The sequence below is a fragment of the Neomonachus schauinslandi genome, chromosome 7, assembly GCF_002201575.2.
Source record: "Neomonachus schauinslandi chromosome 7, ASM220157v2, whole genome shotgun sequence".
In the NCBI taxonomy this organism is placed as follows: Eukaryota; Metazoa; Chordata; class Mammalia; order Carnivora; family Phocidae; genus Neomonachus; species Neomonachus schauinslandi.
Genome location: NC_058409.1, coordinates 93,136,109 through 93,157,815, shown reverse-complemented (window position 1 = coordinate 93,157,815; position 21,707 = coordinate 93,136,109). Strand labels below are relative to the sequence as shown.

Here is a 21,707-nt window from a genome sequence, read left to right as displayed (position 1 = left end):
ACCCCCTGCTGAGCAGGGAGCCCGATGCAGGACTCGATCCCGGGACTCCAGGATCATGACCTGAGCCGAAGGCAGTCGCTTAACCAACTGAGCCACCCAGGCGCCCTCACTGTGTTTTTAATAAAGCCACCTAAAAGTGAAGGTAGAACATGAAAACACTTGTGGTCATTTAAAGAGTGATCTTGAGGTCGGTGTTGACTGACCCTCTACTCAATCCAGAATGAGAAACTGGCCATTGTCTAATGCATGGGGGGAAGAATAGACAAGTTTGAGCTATACGGTCAACCCACTTTTAGTGGAACTTTGAACATCCGTGCACACACATGGACACACACAATCTTGTCTGTGGACCTACAGACCAAGTCTAGGGGACAAGAATCTGATCTGAAATGATGAACAGTTCAGTCTCTTGCTCACATAATGGCAGATATGAAATGAGTTCGCCCCTCATGTATTTTCCGCCAATACTACCACCGCTGCACAGGGCACTTACCCCCGTGCCAAGGACTGTATTACGGGCTGACGTGCAGTATTGCCTTCTGTTTTCACAATCACCCATGGACAATACTATAATTATCACACTGTTATAGATGAGAGAACTAGAGATGAAAGAGAGCAATTATTCTGCCCAAAGTCGCACAGCTAGTAGATGGTAGAGCTAGAACATCATCCCAGGGCGACTCCAGGGAAGGGCCTGGCAAACACTGTAAAGGGCCAGAGAGCACATGTATCAGGCCTGGTGGGCCGTAAGTCACAACTCCTCAAGCCCGCCTTACGAGGACAGCCATAGACCATACCTACACAATAGGTGTGGGTGTGTTCCAATAAAACTTTATTTACGGAAATAAGTGGTAGGCAGATTTGGACCACCGGGCCTAGTTTGCTGACTGTGCTCTGGAATCTACCATGCCTGGGAGAGCCTGGAAGGATGGCAAAGAGATTCCTGAGTGTTTTTCCTAGTTAGCTCTAACACATCGGGGGATGGGCTAAGACAGAGAGGTGAACTAGCCAGGGACAGAGGGTGGCAGATGGGGCACTTACATTTCGACGATGCCCTCTGGAAGGTTGGCGGGGATCTCAGTCAAGCCCTTCCCTCGACAGTCCACGATGTTATTGCTGCAAGTGCAGGCCGAGGGGCAGGAGAGGGAGTTGGCATTGCAGGATGGAGGTTCGGAGTGGGGGCCTGTGGGGCAGGAACACAGCAGTCAGTCACAGCAGGGTCAGGAGCCGCCCGGCCTTCTGTGCCTCTTCGCCACTTCCCAGCATCACCTCCTGGAAAGCTACCTGACATTTTCACCAGCTGACATGTCCCCTCATCTGGGAGACACAGCTGCCACTGGCCAAATATTGAGCCAAGGGCGCCTGGGTGGCTCAGTCGGTTAAGCGACTGCCTTCGGCTCAGGTCATGATCCTGGAGTCCCGGGATCAAGTCCCACATCGGGCTCCCTGCTCTGTGGGGAGCCTGCGTCTCCCTCTCCCCCTCCCCCTGCTTGTGTTCCCTCTCTCGCTGTGTCTCTCTCTGTCAAATAAATAAATAAAATCTTAAAAAAAAAAAAATTGAGCCAGGAGGAGAGATTCTGACCTTGACCTGTTTCTGGATTGTTCCACCTGCTCTGTCATCCCATCGTCCTCATCTTTCAGAGAAAGGGCTGCTCACAGAGTCAATCCCACATGAAAATACGCCACTGGAATGCACACTGTGTACACGGGGACTACATTCTCAGCCCAATGTTTGAATGAACACCCATGTTTTTTGGCTTTTATCCGGGGATTGGATGCTGAGTATAGACACATTTTCATTCTTTACTCTAGAGGCTAGAACTCACTCCTAAAACCAAGTGGGAGGAAAAAAGGCGTCAGAATTTCATTATTTGGGGCATTGATATTGTCCAAGTGTCCTTAGCAGTGACATCATCCAAGGCATTTTCAAATAGCTTGTATGTCCAGAGAACATGCAAATAAAATCTACCTCATTAGAAAAAAAGGCAAATAAGCTTGGAGTCAGCTTTCAATTTTGAGGTGAGAACCGGTATGAATGCAAAGCAAAGTGGTAAAAAACCCAGGTAAATGGCATCTAAGGAGCTTATTTAGAAAGTCAAACATAGAGAAATACATATATTAGCAAACTAACTCAGAGTTCAAAGGGTCACAAGAAGTAAATTCAAGGGGCGCCTGGGTGGCTCAGTTGTTAAGCATCTGCCTTCGGCTCAGGTCACGATCCCAGGTCCTGGGATGGAGCCCCGCATTGGACTCGCTGCTCTGAGGGAAATCTGCTTCTCCCTCTCCTGCTCCCCCTGCTTGTGTTCCCTCTCTCGCTGTGTCTTTCTCTGTCAAATAAATAAATAAAATCTTAAAAAAAAAAAAAGAAGTAAATTCAAATGTTTTCAAGACGTAAAAGTTTTCATACTATCACTACTTCTTCAAAGTGAGATAAGAATCTCAAACCTGTGGTGAGTTTTCCAAATATGGACATTGTGGCCCAAAAGGTAGACCAACCCCAAAACCTCCTCAGGACCTTATCCCATGCCTGCTAGATCTAGTTCACAGGGATTATGTCAATGTCTTTCCAGACCCCCACCCCCAGAGCAGAGGGCCACGGGCTAAGACCAAGCTCAGACCAACTCTGCAGATCTCCTTGCTGCTCGGACATGGGCATTCTGGCTGGGAGCCCTTGGGTAGAGATTAAACATGAAACACAAAAACGTCTGCAGGGAAAAACTAATTTTGGTTTGGCCTCTGTTCACTGGAGAAGCTGAGTCTGGGAAGCCAGAGAGGGTCCAGCTACAGTGGTTGCATCAGAGGACCAAGGGGGCCTGCAGCAAATGCCTGTTTGGACACTGAGACTCAAAGCGGAAGTTTCCCTCTCCACACTCGACAGTCCCTGTGCCTGGGGCAGGTCCTTCCGCAAGGGCTCAAAGGGATGCCAGTGGCTTGATCTGGAACATTTACCTTGCTGGAAAGTGCTAACCCAGTGATCAAAGATTCTTATTTCCCTTGGCCTCACCTCCTCTCTCTCTCCCTCATACACACATCAAATATTTAAAAATATCCTCCTAGCTGGGACATTTGAGAAAATATTCTTGTCTAGGGCACAAGGACTTCAAACTCTCCAGTGTTGCACCAGCAGATCTCATGGAGACCATGAAAAATGCCAGAGAAATGATGACTTACACCAAAGTCCCCAACTGGAATATTCTCTGAGAGAAGGGATACACACTTTGTTCCAACCTGGGAAAGTTTTCTATTTCTGAGGAAATGGCAATCCCAGAGACTCAGCCTATGGAAGCCGCAGATCAGGAATGAGAGTGCTACGGCTGTGGAGTCCCACTGGCTCAATTTGAATCCTGGTTCTGTTATTTCATCCTTATATCCCCGTGCCTCAGTTTCCCCCATCTGTGAAATGGGGGATGATGACAATACTTATTTCATAGCATGGTTTTGTTGTGAAGGCAAAGGAAGTGAACGCATGTAAAGTATTTCGAAGAATGCACGGCGCAAAGTCAGAGCTTAGTAATGTTAGTTGTTGTTATCACTACTATCAACGAGTCCGGCTCTGCCACCAATACCCCTCTGAGCTATTCTGCTACCATCTCAGTGAGTAAGGAGTTTGGACTGCATGACTCCTGAAGTCCTTTCTGGATGGGAAGGTTCATAACTCCTGGTCTTCAGAGGAACGGAAGCAGAAGGAGTAGGGCACCCAACAGCACCTGTCTGTCCTCTGCTCCACCTTGTTGCAGGTGGTCAAGAGGATCTACTGTGGGAAGAGCCCTGCCACCCCCCCACCCCCCCCCGCCACATGCAAGAGAGGCTGGGAGTGGCAGGGCTTCAGATGTCAGGGCTTTTGAAGTGCAGATCATGCTCCCCAGAGAAAAATGCCAGGCCTGGCCCTCCACATCTGGGGGCAAAAGGTACCTAACAAAGTCAGGGCGAATTGCACACCCTGGGCACCTTCCTGTTTGGGCAATGTCAGGGGCTACACGGAAGGCTGAAGCCTTGCTCCTGTATTTCCATCCACTGAGGCAGAGGGTATCCGACGGTCGTCCTTCTTTTGACCTGTCAAAATATTACTCAGTTGGGGTGTGCCAGAAAGGGAAGTGGGGGAGAAAGACATTATAGTCAAGGGCTCATGTGGGCAATAAGAAGTTCTGCAATGGAGTTTTTCCCAAAAAGCCCCTTTTGACATCTATGCTGAAATTAAATCAGTTTCAACCAGACCCAGGTTGTAGTCTTGAACCCCTCTGGGGATGAGCTGGGTCTTTCAGAGGGTGGCTCTCGGTCTGTAGGCGGCATGTGCTACATTTCAAGGGATGTTGTCAAGATAAAAAAAGCCTTTGAGAAAGATTCCACAACCAGGTCACTAATAACACCTTTAATTACGCAGAGAGAAACAAAGGTAATTATAGCCTCTGTCAGCATCCTGGGCTGGCGGCTCCCCAGCCAGGCATTCACACATGGTGAGGGTGTTATCTTCTTGTTGAAATAAAACACTTCAGGTTTAAGATGGGGTTGAAAAATGGGTTCATTTTCCCTGGAAACGTTCCCCTCCGATCAATGCCCGATGGACTGAGCCCACTTCCCTTTGAGCCTGTGAGTGCTGTGATGGCAGAAGTCCCTCCCCTTGGCTTTTTGTCTTTGGACAGACTGCGACTAGCATGTATATTCTACAAGGGCAGTGACCTGTTCTGTCTTATGTCCTCTTACATCCCCAGTGCCCAAAATAGGGCTGAAACACAAAACATGAACTCAGTAAATATATCTAGGGTGAGTGAAAGGATGAATACATGAATGAAATTGGTCTAGAAGCCTGGCAGAGTGGGGGCTGACTGTGACCAAGCTATGGGGGGCAGGGGCAATCCTTCTAGAAGGGCCCTGAGGGGAGGCCCCCTGAGTTCTGAGGGCCCTGGGCTCTGGTTGATAGGATCAGCCATAGTGTGGAGGGACGGTGTGGCTACTGGGTGGATGGGACTTTCATGCCTGAAGCTCAGGTCTTTCTGCCAACAGCTCAGTGCCAGCAAAGGCCATCCGCCCGGTCCCCTGGGGCTCTCTCTGAGCCTCGCTCACCTGCACAGGTAAGGGTGTCCTAGGCACTCTGCTTAGCTCTGTCAGCAAATCCCTCCCTCCCAGCCTTTCCTGTCCACATATATTGAGAGTGATGGGGGTGGTGCAGGTGACAGTGGATTTCCAAGGGGGACAGAGGGAGGAAACACCCACATTTCTACCCAGGAAATTCTAGGAGTACTGTACAAGCCTTGAGAGGCAGAGAGGAATGGGAACAGTGTTTTGATCGGGGTGGAAAGAGTCTCCACCCATCTTTGAAGGGAGGGGACGATCTGGGCCCTGTGTCTGCCTACGGGCACGCGCGTGCTCCTGTTGTAGGAACATGTGCCCGTGGGGCCCATGAGTGTTCACTGTCCCCGAGCAAGCCTGCCTGCCGCTACCACCTCCTCCTCCTCTTGGCAAAGAACGCAGCTTCAATCAGAGTGTAGTGATTCACTAGCACACGGAACCCCTGTAATCCCTGTTCAGAGATGTGTCGTGATGAACTTGGAGGGCATGTGGACTTGCTCTTTGTTTTTAAATGGGTGCCCAAGCTATCCGCCCTGGGAACTCTTTCAGCGGGACGAAAATGTTGCTGCCCTGAGGGGAAAGGAAGTTCTCATCCAGAACAGGGAGACGGGGATGTGGGCCAAGTACCTGTCTGCCCTCGGGGCCTGTCTCCCCTTTCTGAATCGCTACTTCAGCTCAAGAATTTCAATTTGGAACCAGAGCCACCTCTGTGCCACACAAGGAGCAAACAGAGATGTCCCACCTTCTGGTTCTCCTGACTCCCCAGACTGTGGCCTGATGTCTTTGGTCCAGTGCTCCAGGGCAGGGCAGAACGTGGGGCAACCAAGGTGCTGGCCCTTCCCTGCTCCTCCCTGACTATCAGGGTGCGGATTCCCAGCGGGGGCGGGGGCCCGCAATGAGCACGAGGGCAGGAGTGCATCCCCAGCTAGCCCTGTCATGGGGAAGCGCCTGTGACGGCTGGCAGGGACAGCGATCACATCATCCTTTCTCTGCTGACTGCACCACACCCCGTCCAGTCTGAGAGAGGAGGAGGAGGGATGACTGGGGAGACTGGCTCCTGCCTGGCTGCCTCCTCAACTTTGTTCTTCTATTCGGCATCACGCCAAAAGTGGACAGTCCTAACTTGTGTGCCCAAATGAATGGGGCAAAGGTCATCAAACTTCAGACCTAAAAAGGGTCACGGAGATGGTGAGAAAACCATTCCTTGGAGGGAGAGTACTTGCCCAGGGACACATTGGTGGCCAAACTGAGAATGACGTCATTCTCATAATAGCAGCTAACGCTTATGGAATATTTCCTATGTGCCCAATACGGCATCAAGTGCTTTGCACACATGATCTTACTTGGTTCTCGCAAAACCCCATGACGTAGGTTCTATTATTATTATTATTTCCATTATACTGATGAGGAAAGCGAAGAATAGGGAGGTCAAGCAAAGGGTTCAAGATCACGGAGCTAGTGAACAACAAAGTTCTAAAATTTGGTCCAGCGCTCTTTGTACCATCTCCTCTACCAAAAAGACACCCCAAATGCCTCTCTTTATTGCCGCGACATTGAAAACCACCAGGGCCTGGGAATCTGAGGAAGCTCAGGGGCCAAGACACAGACTGTGTAAGCTACGCTGGAGATGGGGGGACACTCTTGTTAGAGCTGTGTTTCTTTCTTTCTGTCTTTAAAGGGACTTCCACCCAGCAGAGTGCACAGAATTGAAAAATCCAATGGTCTTGTGAGCATGTGGAAATAAATTAATTCCAGCATTCAAATTAAGCATCCCTGTTGGCCTCTGGCCTTTCAAAAGCCAACAACAGACTGCAATGACAATGGGGTTTGAGCAATTATGATGAGAATATAAATGAACGTGATTTAAATACCAGAGGCATGATAATTTTAGGAATGGCTAAATAAACCTAATAATCTCATTCTTGCAATGTCCAATTATGGTGTTTTAATTAAAACCTCCTAAGGAGATGGGCGGCTAGTCATGGCTTACCTTAATTATCTTTATACTTAGTAACTAGTCCCAAATTAAAAAAAAAAAAAGAAAAAGAAGGGGAAAGTTTCTTGTTTCCAGGGAGATATGCCTCTTTCATTTTTAATAATAAATGAGAAAGGGTTTCTTGAGAGGCTTTTAGGAGCAACTATTGTTCTAGGCATTGGGGCACCTGAAAAATGTCTGACGCGAGCCTTTCTCACTAGAAGACAAGATTGATCTTCAGGAAAGGGTATCTCATGCTAAAAGGCTATGGGCAGATAAGTGTGAAATAGGTGGACAAACCAATGAATACAAAGATGTTTAAATGAAAGAGATAATTGACTCAAGAGGTCAAATATTTAACTAATACCCTTGAATTACAAATTGTGACTAATAGAAACTTCTTCAGATTAAGGCACCAGAAGATTGATGCATGGAAGGTAAATCCTAGAGCTTAAACCCCAACATAAACCCTTTAGGTAAGGATGGGGAAAAAAAACAAAACTTGCAACTCACGTGAGTCGAGTAATGGCCAAAATAGAACCTTTTCTCTGGTCTGTTATCATGAGCTCAATAAAGTCCCAGTCCAGTTCAGGCAACAAGCGGCAGGGACCACAGACCCTTCTAGTCCTAGGGCCCTGACCCTCCTCTTGAAAACAAGAAAGGTTCGCAGAGGAATCCTCACAGCAGTAGCTGAAGGAAACCAAGCATTCCAGCTGTATACCGTAAAAAAACATTAATAAAAAATAAAATATAGTCTCCCACCCTTTGAAAAATACCCTGGTATCTCCTTAGAGGAAGAAAATAAATACCTTCGATTGGAAGGGTAAGTTGACAGAGGAGATGAATTTTGTCAAAGTGCACTGCTAGCAAATTTCTGGGTTAGCTGGAATGATAAGGTGCCCATAGCCAGGGCTTCTGGGGAGAAGAGGCCTGGCTCCAGTTGGCTGGATTTAATTCACATGGAGATAGCAGGGACCTGAACAGGCAGGGCCCTCCCAGGTTGAGTGAGATAAAGCTCTTTCCTGTCTCCGGAGTCATTTGTTTAGTGAATTTTTTGATATGGTTTAAGGGCTCAGGGAGGTTTTCTGATGCTTCCCTGTCAGGGGCCACTGGTGATGAAGCTACATGCAGGGATGGCTTAATTGGTACCCCATGCCTTTTTTTCTCCTGAGCAGATGACCTCTATCTTTACAGATATGTTCTTATTCCTGCCTTTCTCGACGGAAGTCCTCCTCTGGTGAGTTACTGGTGGAAGAGCTTGAACAAGGAACACTGATGGTTTCGCAGTTTACAACCAGTGGGATCAGATTCATACCAAACTGCCTCACGCAGATGCCTTGTGGGCTCTGCCATGGGTGGAGCCTGCACCCTGCATGGTAGGGGTGCGGTGGGAAATGGTCATTGCGTGAAAACAGCCCTCCTCGTTGACCTTCTGAGTGTGCACACGCAGAGTCTTGCTCCACCCGGCTTCCTGTGGCATCCCTTTAACACAGCCTCACGAACTGCCTTTAACAGTTATTAAAGAGGTCGAACCTTCTGGAGGGGGTGCTCCTCCTGCACCCCACTAAGATGGTGGTGCTTCCTTCATCAGGGATATTCAATTCAGCCAACCATTATATCTGACTTAGACCTTTGCAGAAAGCAACCCCCTGCATAGTGTTCTGTTTTTAACCCATGAAAGCCTGGACAGCATCAAAGAATCCCTTCTGCAGAGGGGTTCCCACATACCACTCTCTTAAATTTCTACTACTTGGTGTGGGGGTGCAGATTAATAGCACATTCATGTCCGGAGTCTGTGGGCCAGATTCTTATGTCCTCAGAAAACACCTGGCTTCGTATTACAAATCATAAGGGATCACTGCAAGCCCTAGGCTTAATTGATATAAACAGGGGAGGTGATAGGGATGCTCCTATTTAACTGTTAACCCGCCTGCTGGATCTAGCCTTTTCAAAGCAGGGAGATTTGGGGCACGAGCACGTCCAAGACCTAGGAGGGTCAGCCTCACTCCCTGGGGTTTGGATCCTGACTGCGACTGGGTAAGCAAGTTGCCACTCCTTTGATGGGAAGGTGCTTTCCTGACGAAGTGGTATGTGTGTTCGTGCAGAGTATTAAGCCTGGCACCCACCTGTAATGATGTGTTTTAACATTCTCTCTAATTAGTTTTTCTCACTAGCTCTCAGATGACTCCTGCACTCTGTAATTATTTCTTTCACTGGCACTTATGCCGATATTGTACTCTTTGCCTAATAATTACTGTAATTATAGTCAGTATATGTGAGTTGGGTGCCTGTGTGATAAACGGTTTTATTATATGTGTTTGACAGGAAGTGATTTCTAAGTGGGCGTCTATAGGAAATTATCAAGGTACTGCTCTGAGACATGTTAAAATGTTTTTGGATAATAAATAACTTGATGAAGTAGTAACATGACAAGAGAGAGGGGCAGGGGGTGAGATGAAGTTGAATTAAAAAAAAAAATCTTCCATATTGCCAATGCTGCCTAAGAGCAGAAGGGGGCCGGTTTGCCCTGCTGGCTGGGTTGGGGCCCTGCAGCACACGTGGGGCTCAGGCTGCCTTCAATTCTGAAAACAGCAATGATCAAGAAATGTGAGGCGCGCAGTCCCTCCCTGCCCACCCCAGCGCCGAGCTCCCTATCCTTCCTCCTTCCGGCAGCCTGACCCCCTAAGATCAGCCTTCAGAGGCCACTGAGCCCCCATTCTGGGACTGGGTTCCTGGAAATCGGGGACGCCTCTGTGAGAAACTCCTCAACTGAAAACTTTGTCTTTGAGGAAATTCAGGGATTAGTTCTACTTTGCCCCCAGAAAGAGGGAGTGGGTGGTAGTAGAGGGTGTCAATGAAAAGTAAAAACAAATAAGCAAGCTTGGAACTGAGGACTGCGTTTAAAAGCCACTACATCCTCTGGGAGAATCTTCTCGGGTCCCTCAGCCACCTCCCGTCCCTGGGGGTCTGCATTGCCTTCTGTTCTGTGCACAGTTCTGTTTTCTGTACTACGCGGACAATCTGTGCTTCTATTACACTTCAATTACCCACAGATCAAACTCTTATGTTTGCTCAGCACATTTTGTGGGCCCACTAAACTATAATAATTATGCTCCACTTACTAGCTCTTACCAAGTGCTGTGTATTATGCTAAGTGCTTTCTATGCATTATTTCATTTAATCGTCCCACCCATCCCTAGAGTTATGTACTACGATTTTTCCATTTTGCAGACATGTGGTAACTTGCCAAAGTCACACACTACTAAGGGGCAGAGCGAGGCTTTCCAGCCAAGCAGGCTGACCCTACCACCTCCATTAACTTGTCTCTCAACTTCTATGAGCAATTAGGCAATAGGCATGTGTGTAGGAAACGCTAAACAATGTACTTAACACATGTTAAGTTTCTTAGCATCGATGGACGATGAAGCTTAACAGAAAGGGATTCATTACTTCCTTGAGCAGTTTCCTTTGCTAGATGACAAGAACTTCTTCCTCAGAACCCTTCAGGGCACCCCAGAGTCCAAGTGACTATGGAGTGCTGGGGAACATAGGAGATTCCATGCCCAGTTTTGGGCTGGGTGATGTCGGGGAGGGCTCGGCGGTGGGTGAGTCACAGTACAGACGAGAGAGGGGCCGGGCAGGCTCACCTGGGCACACGTACTCCTTCTTCTGCACATCTGCCACGTTGAAGCCCCTCAGGTGCACAGGAGCCATGCAGAGTGTGAACTGGCCAATAGTCCGCCGCTGTCGTAGCCAATCCGACAGCCAGGCCAGGTGGCAGTCACAGTGCAGGTGGTTGGAGTGCAGGCGCCTGGGAGAGCGAGGGAGAGAGGTAAGATGTGGTCATAGCATGGAGTGAACAGAGCAGGCCAAACCTCTGAGCCCTCGGCCCAGCGTGATAATCCTCAGGAGCCCAGGGAAGCATCTCCCTCTGCACTCGTGAGTTACCACGGGAGCCTCAGCCCTTTTACTGCCAAACCACAAACGACTGTTATCTTCACCTGCAGGGCACATCCCACAGATGCCTCCGGCGTTCCGAGCAAGTCCCCATTTCTTAATAGTAATTAAGTAATAGTAATAGCCACTCTTTTTTTTTTCCCCACTCAAGAAAGCCTCAGCATGTAGGAGGAGGAAAGTGACATTATTAAAGCGATGGTTCAGATTCGAGTCAAACTTCCAAAGAGGTGACTTGGTTGCAAATTTCAGTACTATAGTTAGCCTGGTCTCCAGATGGCTTGAAACAGCTCCTCACTCTCAACACCTCAGTCTACAGTGGCACTGTGGCCAAGACCTGCCGTTGCCTTCACTCTTTCTCCTTCATTTCCTCCCTACAGTGAATGAACCCCTACAGGGAATGCTGGGGAGCTTGTATGCACTAGCCCAGGGAGCAGGGCATGCGGGGCAGTTTCCCTTTTGAAGGATGCATCTTCTCTCCACCCACCCCCCTTTAAATAAGGAGCTGCCCATCCCAGACTCCTGGAGCTCACAGCAATGTCTCCACAGCCCTCCTCTTCTTCTCAAGTTAAATTCCACCAGGTGTATTTGCTATTCTGGTTCAGGAAAGACCCCTAACCAGTTCCGGGACTCTTTGGCCTTTCCCCTCCAGTAGCTGTGATTCCAGATCAGTTTCTTGCCTCTGAGTGATTAAGAGTTGCTAGAGGGATCTGCATGTCCTACTTCTGAAAGGAATCCCATCTGGTTAAATGACTAGAATTTACTTTCCATTAATTGAGGGGCAAACTAAGGATACTTTCCATTAATGGGGCAGAGGGGGGGCAACCTAAGGATATCTAGGGGCTTCTACAGGTTCTTCCCCAAGGTTTCTCGATCAGGGGCTTCCACATTCCCCACAACCTTAGCTCATTGGAAGTGGTGGTAGATAAGTTGTAGTCTGATGGGTTTCTGATGCAAATTTCAAATGCCCAATTGTGGACATGCTAATCAGCCAGCGGTATCTTGGGACTTTCAAGTACTTGGTGTCAAGTCGGTTAATGCTGAGTGGGGGCCTGAAGCAGTGGCTTGGGCTACCTCCATGCCTGAAATGGAGAGCGTTGAAGGGCTCTTGACCTCACTCCACTGAGTATAACGTCAGCATTGCTCAGCATCGGCCACGTGCGGCTACCTTGGGGGGCGTGCCGGCACAGCCTTCCTGCCATGGCCTGGGTGCAAAGCTCGGGCAGGCCAGGGCCACTGGGGGCCTCGACAACCTCAGGGGGCCCCAGATCCCATCATATCTGACCAACTAAATGAGCCCATACCCATGTAGGAGGTAATTTTTTTTTTCTGCTAAAAAAAGTTTGAGAAGATTTTTATGATTTTGTTTCCAAATGATTAATTTTGATGTTGTGATGTTCTTTTGGATTTCAGAGTCAATACTTTAAAGTTGAACACGTTTTCATAGGCTCCTAGGCCCAAGATACTGTGCCTATAATGGGCCCCAAGCAATTCTCCCCTTTGAGTTTCAAAGCTCAGACTCCTATGCTGCTTCCTCTTCATCCGGCACTTCAGAAAGAGGTGCCGCAGGCAGGAAAGCGTAGGGGGGCACACTCCCAGATTAGGGGAACGACATGAAGGAGACGAGGGAATTTCTTTTCTATCCTGGGCCTTCTTGGGAAATTTCAGCATGAGTGAAAATGATCTGTTTCCTATCAGTGAGTTGGAGAGAAAGAGACAGACAGACAGGAGGAAGAGAGAAGGTGGAGGGAGAGAAAGAGAGGAAGGGGAGGGAGAGAGAGAGAGAGAGAGAAGGATGGGGTGTTGGTTCTGTGGCCAGGAATAGACCCCTGGGTGTAAAGGCTGCCTAGGAAAATGGCGACAGTGACAAGTGACAGTCCTCGTGACAAGGTGGAACAAAGGCAGGTTGCAGTGGTAACAGAGGCTGAGGTGCTGGGGTACTTCTGTGTGCCAGGAGGGTCAGAGCCTTCTAATGAGAGTCTGGCTTCGATGAGGAAAGGTGGCTGCCTACTCTGAAGTGACGTATGGAAGCTGAGTAAACAGGGATTCCTATGAAGCACTGGGCATGTGCCCACAAGGTAGATCAATGTTGACAAATTCCCATCCGTTCCAATCAGGGGTAAGAGATCAGTGGAATGACAAAAGTGAGGTTTAAGTAAGTCAGATCCTTATTAAGCGGATTAATTTCTGGGAGAATGAAACTGTTGGAGGTTTTCCTTTTGGAAGATTACATTAGGTCGGTTCTTTCTCAATCCCTGCCAGCCAGCCCCAAGCTACCTTTCTTCCTTACCTTCCTACGGATGGTTCCTAACCTTTTGTCTGCCTTTGTGGGGGATTTCTCCCCTTCCAGGTGAGACCATGGGAAAGAGGTGACCAAAACTGACTTGGAAGCCACCTGAAGGCTCTTGTCAAAAGCCCAGGGCAGTGGATGGGCTCAGATCCTTCTACCCGCGACCCTCCTTGGAATTTTAGCCACCAGAAGTGCTGGCAGAGTTGAGCTGGGCAGACTCTTCCAAGCATCTGCCTTTCATATCATGTTTTGGAGATCAAATTGAGTAGTATTGTCCCAAATACGAATAATGAAAGGAAAGTAATCACATTGATCAGAAAACGTGAGCCTGGGCACTGCCAGGAGTATTCCTAATCTCTGTGAGTGAGAAGAAAAATTACTATTATTATTTTTTATGTTAGTCCCCATACCATATATTATTAGTTTTTGATGTAGTGTTCCATGATTCATTGTTTGTGTATAGGTGTTTCTACGCAAAGAAAAATTATTTTATTTACTTTTCATAATTTTGGTGAATTGGGATGGCAATGACCTGGGCGAAGGTGGCCTCCAGTGGCCCTTCAGCCATGTGGCTGCTCTGGTTTCCCCTTCCTTGGCTCTTCTGCTTTTGTTTCTGCTGAATGGAAGGAGCTCAAGCTCTGATGTTAAACTGCGCCAATCTGACTTTGGCTCTGTGCTTTTCTGACTCTGACTTTGGGCAGTGATTTAACTCGGGGCCTCAGTGTTATGATCTATAAAATGGGGACTATTAATGGCGCCCCCTTCCCAGGGCTGTTGTGAGGACTGAAACGATTCATGAGAAGGGCTTAGCACAAGGCCCTGCACATTATTAGCCATCAAAGTAATGTCTGTGCTTATTACTGTCGCGAGGAGAATAGCCCCATGCTCCTGTCTCCTCCCAACCCACAGCCCTCCCTGTACAAGGTGCCATTTCTTTTTTTTCTTTCTTTCTTTTTTTTTTTAAGATTTATTTATTTATTTGAGAGAGCGAGAATGAGAGAGAGATAGCATGAGAGGGGGGAGGGTCAGAGGGAGAAGCAGACTCCCTGCAGAGCAGGGAGCCCGATGCGGGACTCGATCCCGGGACTCCAGGATCATGACCTGAGCCGAAGGCAGTCGCTTAACCAACTGAGCCACCCAGGCGCCCCACAAGGTACCATTTCTTACTTAGACACCAAGGCATCAAGGTGCCTAGGTGTTTCCTGCATGTATTTCCGCAATCTTTCGCTGATGGAAACACCGTATTCCACGTTGGCAAAACCACCTTCATAGAAGATAAGGTGAATGAATACAAATGCCAATTTGTAAAAGGTGCCTTTTAGCCACAGGCGCTAAATTAAATTTCCAGCAAATCCTTTTAGAGAGGGTCAGTGTTCATTTTCTATAAAATGTGGCTTTCTGAATTAAATATAAAAGCTTTCCTTTAGAAATCCCATTTATGACTTCCTTCCTCTCTCCTCTTCCCCCCTTCCCCCACCAGCAGTCTCCCCCACCCCCACTTTAATTACAGTGAAGGGGGATTAGTCAGTGCAAGTCTCTGGGGAGTTCTGTACAGAGCCGTCTCTGCAATTAAACTAAAGAGAAAGTGGCAGCAGGACGGAGCAAAGAGAACAGACAAGATTGACTGATTGATCGGAACTCATCAGCCGAGTGTTCGGGACCACAGGGAAGGATGACAACAGAAATGAGGAGAAGAAACTCTTTCACCCTCCTTTCTCACCCAAGGCAGCCAAACAAGGCACCTGAGAGCCAGACCCAGCTCCCGCCCCGGGGCCCCATCCCGTGGACCCAGCCCAATTTCTGTTATTGCTGTTCCTAGATGGAGAACAGCAAGAGGGGAAGCCGGAATCACAGAGGGGCAGCCACAGGAACTGGACTGCGGGTTTCTGCAGGTGAGGGTCATTTTTCTTCTATTCAACCACCCCGTCTGCGGAGATGCAGGCCCTGCACCAGGAGGCTCACTTTCAGCTTTCCTGGCCAGAAGCCCTGGGCACGCTCCTCTGCAGCTCATTCGTGGCTTGCCGTGGACTGTGAAGAGGTCTCTGAAGACCTCATGGCTTCTCCTTAAAACTCCATTACTGCACCAACCCACTTCAAAGGGGGAAGGCAAAGGACAGATTTTCTTGATGGAATTATGCTATCACGTGAGGGACTGAAGGGAGAGCTGGGGAGCAATGATGGACCCTGGACTCAGATTCTTCTTCACAGTAACTAGCATTTGTTGAGTGCATCCCATGACAGTACTGCCAGCGTACCTCATTCTCACAGCTGTGAGACAAGCATTTATGAATTCACTGTCCTTACAGGGCAGACAGATGAAGAAACTTGCCCAGAGTAAGTGGCAGTCAGAGCTAGCCTTTACACTCAGGTCTGCTCAGGGAGCTCAGTGCTGTTTCTTTATACAGTGCCTCACTGCTCCTTGCTTCATTCCTTGCCCCCAAGGTAAGGTCACTTTCTCACTCATGCAGGGGTTCTCAAACGTTATGAGCATCAGAATCCCCCTGGGGGGCTTGTTACAACCTGAAGGCTGGCACCACCCCCAGAGATTTGGATTCCGTGGGTCTAATCTCATTCCATGATGCTGATGCTGCTGGTCCAGGGACCCAACTTTGGGAACCACTGCTCTAAGGACTTTTAAATCTCTGTGGATTCCATGTTGCTCAGGGGCCACTGATTAGCTGGCTGGTTGCTTGGAACTTTCAGTCCAGATTTCTGGATAGAGTGATGATAACAGTAACAGTATCATTCATCATCTACTCCGTGCCAGGCCCTCCACATATCTCATCTCATCCAGTCCTCCCCAGCACCCCCATTGACAGAGGAGGGAACAGAGGTCCCAGAGCTAAGAAAGGGCACAGCAGGCATTCCAGCCCTTTGCCTTGGCCCTCCGTGTATTTAGCTGAAAGCTCTTGGGGGCTGGCTCTCCACTTCTACTGTAATGCAAACACTAATGAAGTTCCACCAACACAAGAAAACCATCCCTATGAACCCCTTTGGAAAGCCCAACAGAGTCCATTTGCAGAGAAACTTACAAAAGGCTTTCTGGTTGAGAGGAGAGGGGAACTCCCCAGGTAATAAAGGCACTGGGACTGCTCTCGGTATGGGGTGTTGTGGGGAGATTTGCTTTCTGAGTACACAGAAAAGGAAGGCTGGAGCCTACCCCAGAATTAAAGGTCAAGAACAAGTTCCTGCATTCTATCAGAATATCGGTAAGGGAGCAGGGGAGTGTGTTGGGTGTGGGCTGGGAGGATGGAGAGAAGGCGGGACTAAGGCTCCCACTCCGCCATGGCACACAGAGGGGAAAACATGACCATGGCACCATGATAGAACTGCCAATGGCAGGTGACATCAGCTCAGGAAATAGTGAGTCATTATGTCTCAGCTGTCCATGCTCTGTGACAATGTACCACTAATAAACTTTTCCATCAAGGTGGAACACACAAAGATGAATTCCCCCATCCCAGGCTAAAGAGAAATGAGTCTGTCCACCGTGGAATGGGGGTTGAGAACCATGGATGGCCCTGTGAAGCTTCTCCCTCATCTGGGGCTCACCAGCACCTTAGTCAGTGGTGGAAGGAGGCAGGGTTTGCTCTAGGACCCACGTGCAGAGCCAGCACAACAGGTTTCACAGGTCAGAGCATGGCACACGGGGCTGAGCGTGGCAGGGAGCAGGTGGGGCAGAAGCAGGGACCTTTACTCACAGAGTTCGAATCTTCGGCATGTGGTTGAAGCTCGTGACCAGGATACGGCTAATGTTGTTGTTGTTGAGGGTGCTGTGAAGGTAGAGGGGAAAGGGAAATGGTTAACAAGGAAGTAGCATGGGTGGGGGGAGGGCAGCACCAAGATGTTTCTGGAAGTGGGGGAGGGATAGGTGCGACTGCCAAAAGGATCATAAATCAATAGCTATGGGGCAGCTGGAGACAGAGGGGCAGATCTCCAGATGGTAAGAGAATCCCTGATTCTTTTTCTTCAGGCAGCTCTTTCATCCCCTCTGCTGCCCTCTCAGTACTCACAGACCCACCTGCAGCAATGATTATCACTTCCTGAATCCTACTATGTGCCTCACTATGACATCTCTAATTCTCACAACCACCACAGTGTCCGTTATATATTACCGTCCTCATTTTTTGAGAGAAGAAAACAGATACGGGTCATTTTGGTTAGTAACACACATCCCTGCTAGGTAGGCATTATCCTCATGCTACAGATGGGGAAGCGGAGCTCCGGAGAGGGGAGAGAATTCTCCCAGGGACCCCTGGTTGCTGAGCTTGGGAGATGGGACTTGAATCTAGCACTATCTTGTTTCAATTTCCCTGCTCTGCCCATTGCCCATACTGCCAAACACAGGGTGCTACATGGACAGTTTATTCTGGAAGTATGTTCTCCCTAGCTCACCCCCTCTTACCCTCCCATGGGCCCCCACTGGCCAAGGAAGAAGCCTTTCTTTGGAAGCCTTCACTGGTTAAGCAGACTTCTTTTGTCCTTGGCTCTTGGTAATCACATTACCTTTCTCTTAAAATGCCCTCCAACGTTTTCTATCCTGTGCATTACTACGGCCCCATGACCTGGTCCATATCCGATTCAAATTGAGTCTTATATACCCTACTTGTTTGATCTTGGGCAAATTATCAGCATCTCTCAACCACAGGTTCTTCATTGGCAGAAGGAGGCAGGTAATGGTACCTACCTCACGGGCTGGTAAAAGGCTTAGCGTGCAGTATAAACTCAGTAATGGAGGCTACCATTTTACTGACACTGGTGGAGTCCTGTCCTGGTCATTCCTGTTTCCCCCAACCCCAACCTCCATAGAAGTGGAAATACAGCTTCATCCAGCACAGTGGCCCCCATACCCACTGCACACAAGGGGCCTGCAGAGATTCTCCACAACAGGAGGAGTCCAGTGACTATACCCCGCCTTGCCCCAGGCTATCCCTGCAACTCCCCAGGGCCTACTTAGCATTTGTTTGGCTAATAAGTCCAGAAGGAAATCTGTTTACCTAAAGACATAGAACCTAATACTTGTCCCTCCCTCCTCCCATATTTACCACACGTCCAACCATTTTAGGCATAGGGGATGGTAAAGAGGAATGCGCAGACCACGTCTGTGTGGACTGCTTCTGCCTCCTCCATACTTTACCAATGTTCCTGTGCAGACACTTGGCATTTTATGAAGTTGAAGCCACGTAGCTGTTCTGTGTCGTATGGCTTATCTTTTCTAAGAACTGTGTGTTAACCCATCCTATCTCCCCACACCCAGGTAGCCTTCAGAATATCTCATCTGACAAGGCTGAAGAATCTGCCCCTTCACTTCCTTGGCAGGAAGCTTCCTGGGTGTGGGGACTATGCGCCCCCAGTCGTCCATTGGATGAGGGATGCCTCTGGGGCCAAAACAATGCCTTTGTTTCCCTATCTGTCCCAGAGTTCTAGGCTCCACACTTTGGGGGTACCTCGTTAGGGTCATTGCCTCACTACCAGACAACAATCTGACCATCTTCCTCTCTCAAAGGCAAAGAGCAAGAACCCTTTGCAGAGAAGAGGCCTCCTTCCAAGCGTGCCCGGCCACTCACATCAGGTTGAGTTCACAGCCAGCCCTAATTTGAGCTGAATACACAGTGCAGTTATATGCAGGGCTCGGCCATAACTGCATCCGGCAGGAGTCCGGCAGCAATGACTTATTAATGTATTACTACACTGATATTTAAATGTGAGCTGTAATGAGGGCTATAAAACATTTACGATAATAGCAATTATTCTAGAACCAAAATGACTAAACACGGTATTCAGACTTTCCTGATTTGCTGTGTGGGGCTGGCCAGCCCAGGGATGACAGAGGGCTGGTGACCCCTTGGATGCCAACTTCCATGGCAGCTACAGGTTTTGTTTCCCTGATAAACCCCGATTTATTTGCGCTCCAGTCTCGGTGGCTTGTGCCCATGCATGGAGTACGGTGCTCTATCTGTTGCTTGCACCCCTCAGTAGCGGGCTATCAATGGAGTTGGTGGTTGTATAACCCCCCCAGGGTGGAGCAGCGCTGGGGAGAATGCGCCTGGAAGGCAGAGACCGGGTTCAGATTCTGGCTCTCTCACTTGCAGCCCGTGCAACCGTGAGTAAGTTATCTTAATCTCATTAGGTTTCCTCCCTCAACATGGAGATCATAATGGCACCAATCTCAGAGCTTTGGTGGCGATTTAATGCGATGATACTAATAATTGCCACACTAGCTGAGAGCTTACTGTGTGCCAGGCAGGCACTGGGGCTGAGGGTTCTACTTGTACCATCTCATTGCTGCAAACACTATGAGACAGGCACTTTTGTGATCACCTCCATTTCATGGATGAAGCAAGCCCGACTCCAGGAATGACACCTGGATTGGTTGTCTCCTGCTACAAGAACAGATTACTAAAAATTTTGTGACTTCAAGCAACACACAGTCTGGAGGTCAGAAGTCTAACGTGGGTTCATGGGACCACGTCTCTTCTGGTGGCATCAGGAGAATGTTTCATTGTCCTTTGCTGCTTGTCCTCAGCCTGTGGTCCCTTCCTGCAGTACTCCGACCTCCTGCTTCTGTGGTCACATCTCCCACTGTTCACTGTGACCCACCTCCCTGTAATGAGGAGCCTCATGAGGACATTTAGAGCCTAACTGAATAATCCAGGATAACCTGCCCATCTCAGGATCTTTTAGTTACATCTACCAAGTCCCTTTTGTCATAAAAGGTAATATTCCTAAGTTCCTGGGATGAGGATGTGGACATTTTTTTTTGGACAGAGGGGCCTTATCCAATCAACCACCATGCCCTGAAACAAAGCACACTTGTGAGCACACAGCCTGGCTCGCGCGCAACGCTCAGGAGGACTTAGCTGTTATTTTAGCTTGTGTTTCTTTAGTCTTTTATAGTTTATAATATGCTTTCGCGTTCACCTCATCTGGTATTTGTAGAACTCTGAGGTTGGGATTCTTATGCCCATCTTACAGACGAGTGATAGGAGGCTATGACGCTCAGGGTAGCTCATGAGCTCCTGGAGGATTCAGGAATCACTGTTCTTTCTTTAAACCATAATTTCTCCCAACTTACCCACTGCCTCCTGTTTTCAGGGCCAGTTTGTTACCCCAGCATGGATGTTCTCTGTCATGTCCACCCTGGCACCCAAAGCTAGAAAGAACTGCACAAGTGTCTCTTGTTCTATAAACTTCCTTGAAAATTAACCAACAGGAAAATAAACGGTTGGGTCTGACGATGACCCGCCACTGGATGGCTGGTCCAGACTAAGCTGTGGGGAACTCATCAGCTTGTTTTATTTACCTCCATCTCCTGGAGGGGTTCTGCCAGTTCCACAATCTAGCTTCAACCTCACAGCTCTGCTCCTTTGGAGATACTTTGAGAAAATACACTTTACCCCAAGTCACCCAGGCTGGAGGTTTTTCCCCAAATAAATGCTCCCAATTCAGCCTTTTCCATCAGGTATCAAGATCAAGCTCAGGGTCAAATTAATTCTATAAGACCTCAGAACTACTCTGCCCCCCCCTCCACTTTTGCACCATCACAAGCAACTACATGGGCATTTCAGTATAAACCAGAAATAAAGCCATCCCCCCCCCCCACGAGAATTTAAAACAGAAACCCCCCCGCGCCCCCCCCCCCCCACTCCATGAGATTTAAAGACAGTCTGCCTACCTCCCATTTCTCTTTTGTAAAACCCTTACCTGTTATACTGTATTTATATGGAGACTAAGGGTGACCTATATACTGTGCAATCACTCTTCTGTTTTGTCATAATCAGAACATAAATGTTTAATGAAAAAGGATAATTTTCCATATGAAAATGATCCATGCCATGTGGATAATGCTATTTCTACCAATGGATCCCATTCTCTCTCTCAGTTGTGAGCACTAGAAGGAGGGCATTAACCTTTTTTCCCCAGGGCACTGAGGGATTAGTGGACTTATTGCTCCTGGGGAGCACCGATAGAACCTTGGTACCCTGAAAAAATGTGCTTGTGTTCCTCAGCTAAATACTGTGCTACTGTGGCAAGACCAGGGCTCCCCAGTACTGAAGAATGCACGAGGAAGTTGTGCACATATGGGTCCGTTCCAGCGCGTGACAGACTACTGCCCACAAGTCAAATCCCATCTAGTACAGCCTGTTTTTGTAAATAAGGTCATACCCACCCGTTTATGTATTGTCTGTGGCCCCTGCTTCTCGGTTATAACAGCTGAGTAGACGTGACAGAGACCACAGGGCTAGCCTAGCCTAAAATAGTGACATCTGCCTTTTTATAGAAAATGTTTGCCGATCCCGCTTGCTCTAGAACTGGGAAGCTTCAGTCTTGCATTTGTCAGTAATGACCTGTGATGTGCTGGGCAAGCGGATGAGGGGATGAGGTCAGAAGCTCTCAAAACACGGGTAGGAAAGCCCAAAT

The 21,707-nt window shown here is 48.5% G+C and overlaps 1 protein-coding gene across 2 annotated transcripts in view; it reads right to left on the bottom strand.

The window, feature by feature from the left end:
* SLIT3 (slit guidance ligand 3) overlaps positions 1–21,707 on the bottom strand; it is a 592,885-nt gene that overhangs the window by 117,835 nt on the left and 453,343 nt on the right. For both annotated transcript variants that reach the window (XM_021695640.2, XM_044917114.1), the window contains exons 7-9: positions 16,988–17,059; positions 10,690–10,853; positions 1,042–1,183 (exon numbers count right to left, since the gene is read on the bottom strand). In XM_021695640.2, coding sequence (XP_021551315.2) covers positions 1,042–1,183; positions 10,690–10,853; positions 16,988–17,059 — 378 coding nt within the window. The remainder of the gene's footprint in view (positions 1–1,041; positions 1,184–10,689; positions 10,854–16,987; positions 17,060–21,707) is intronic.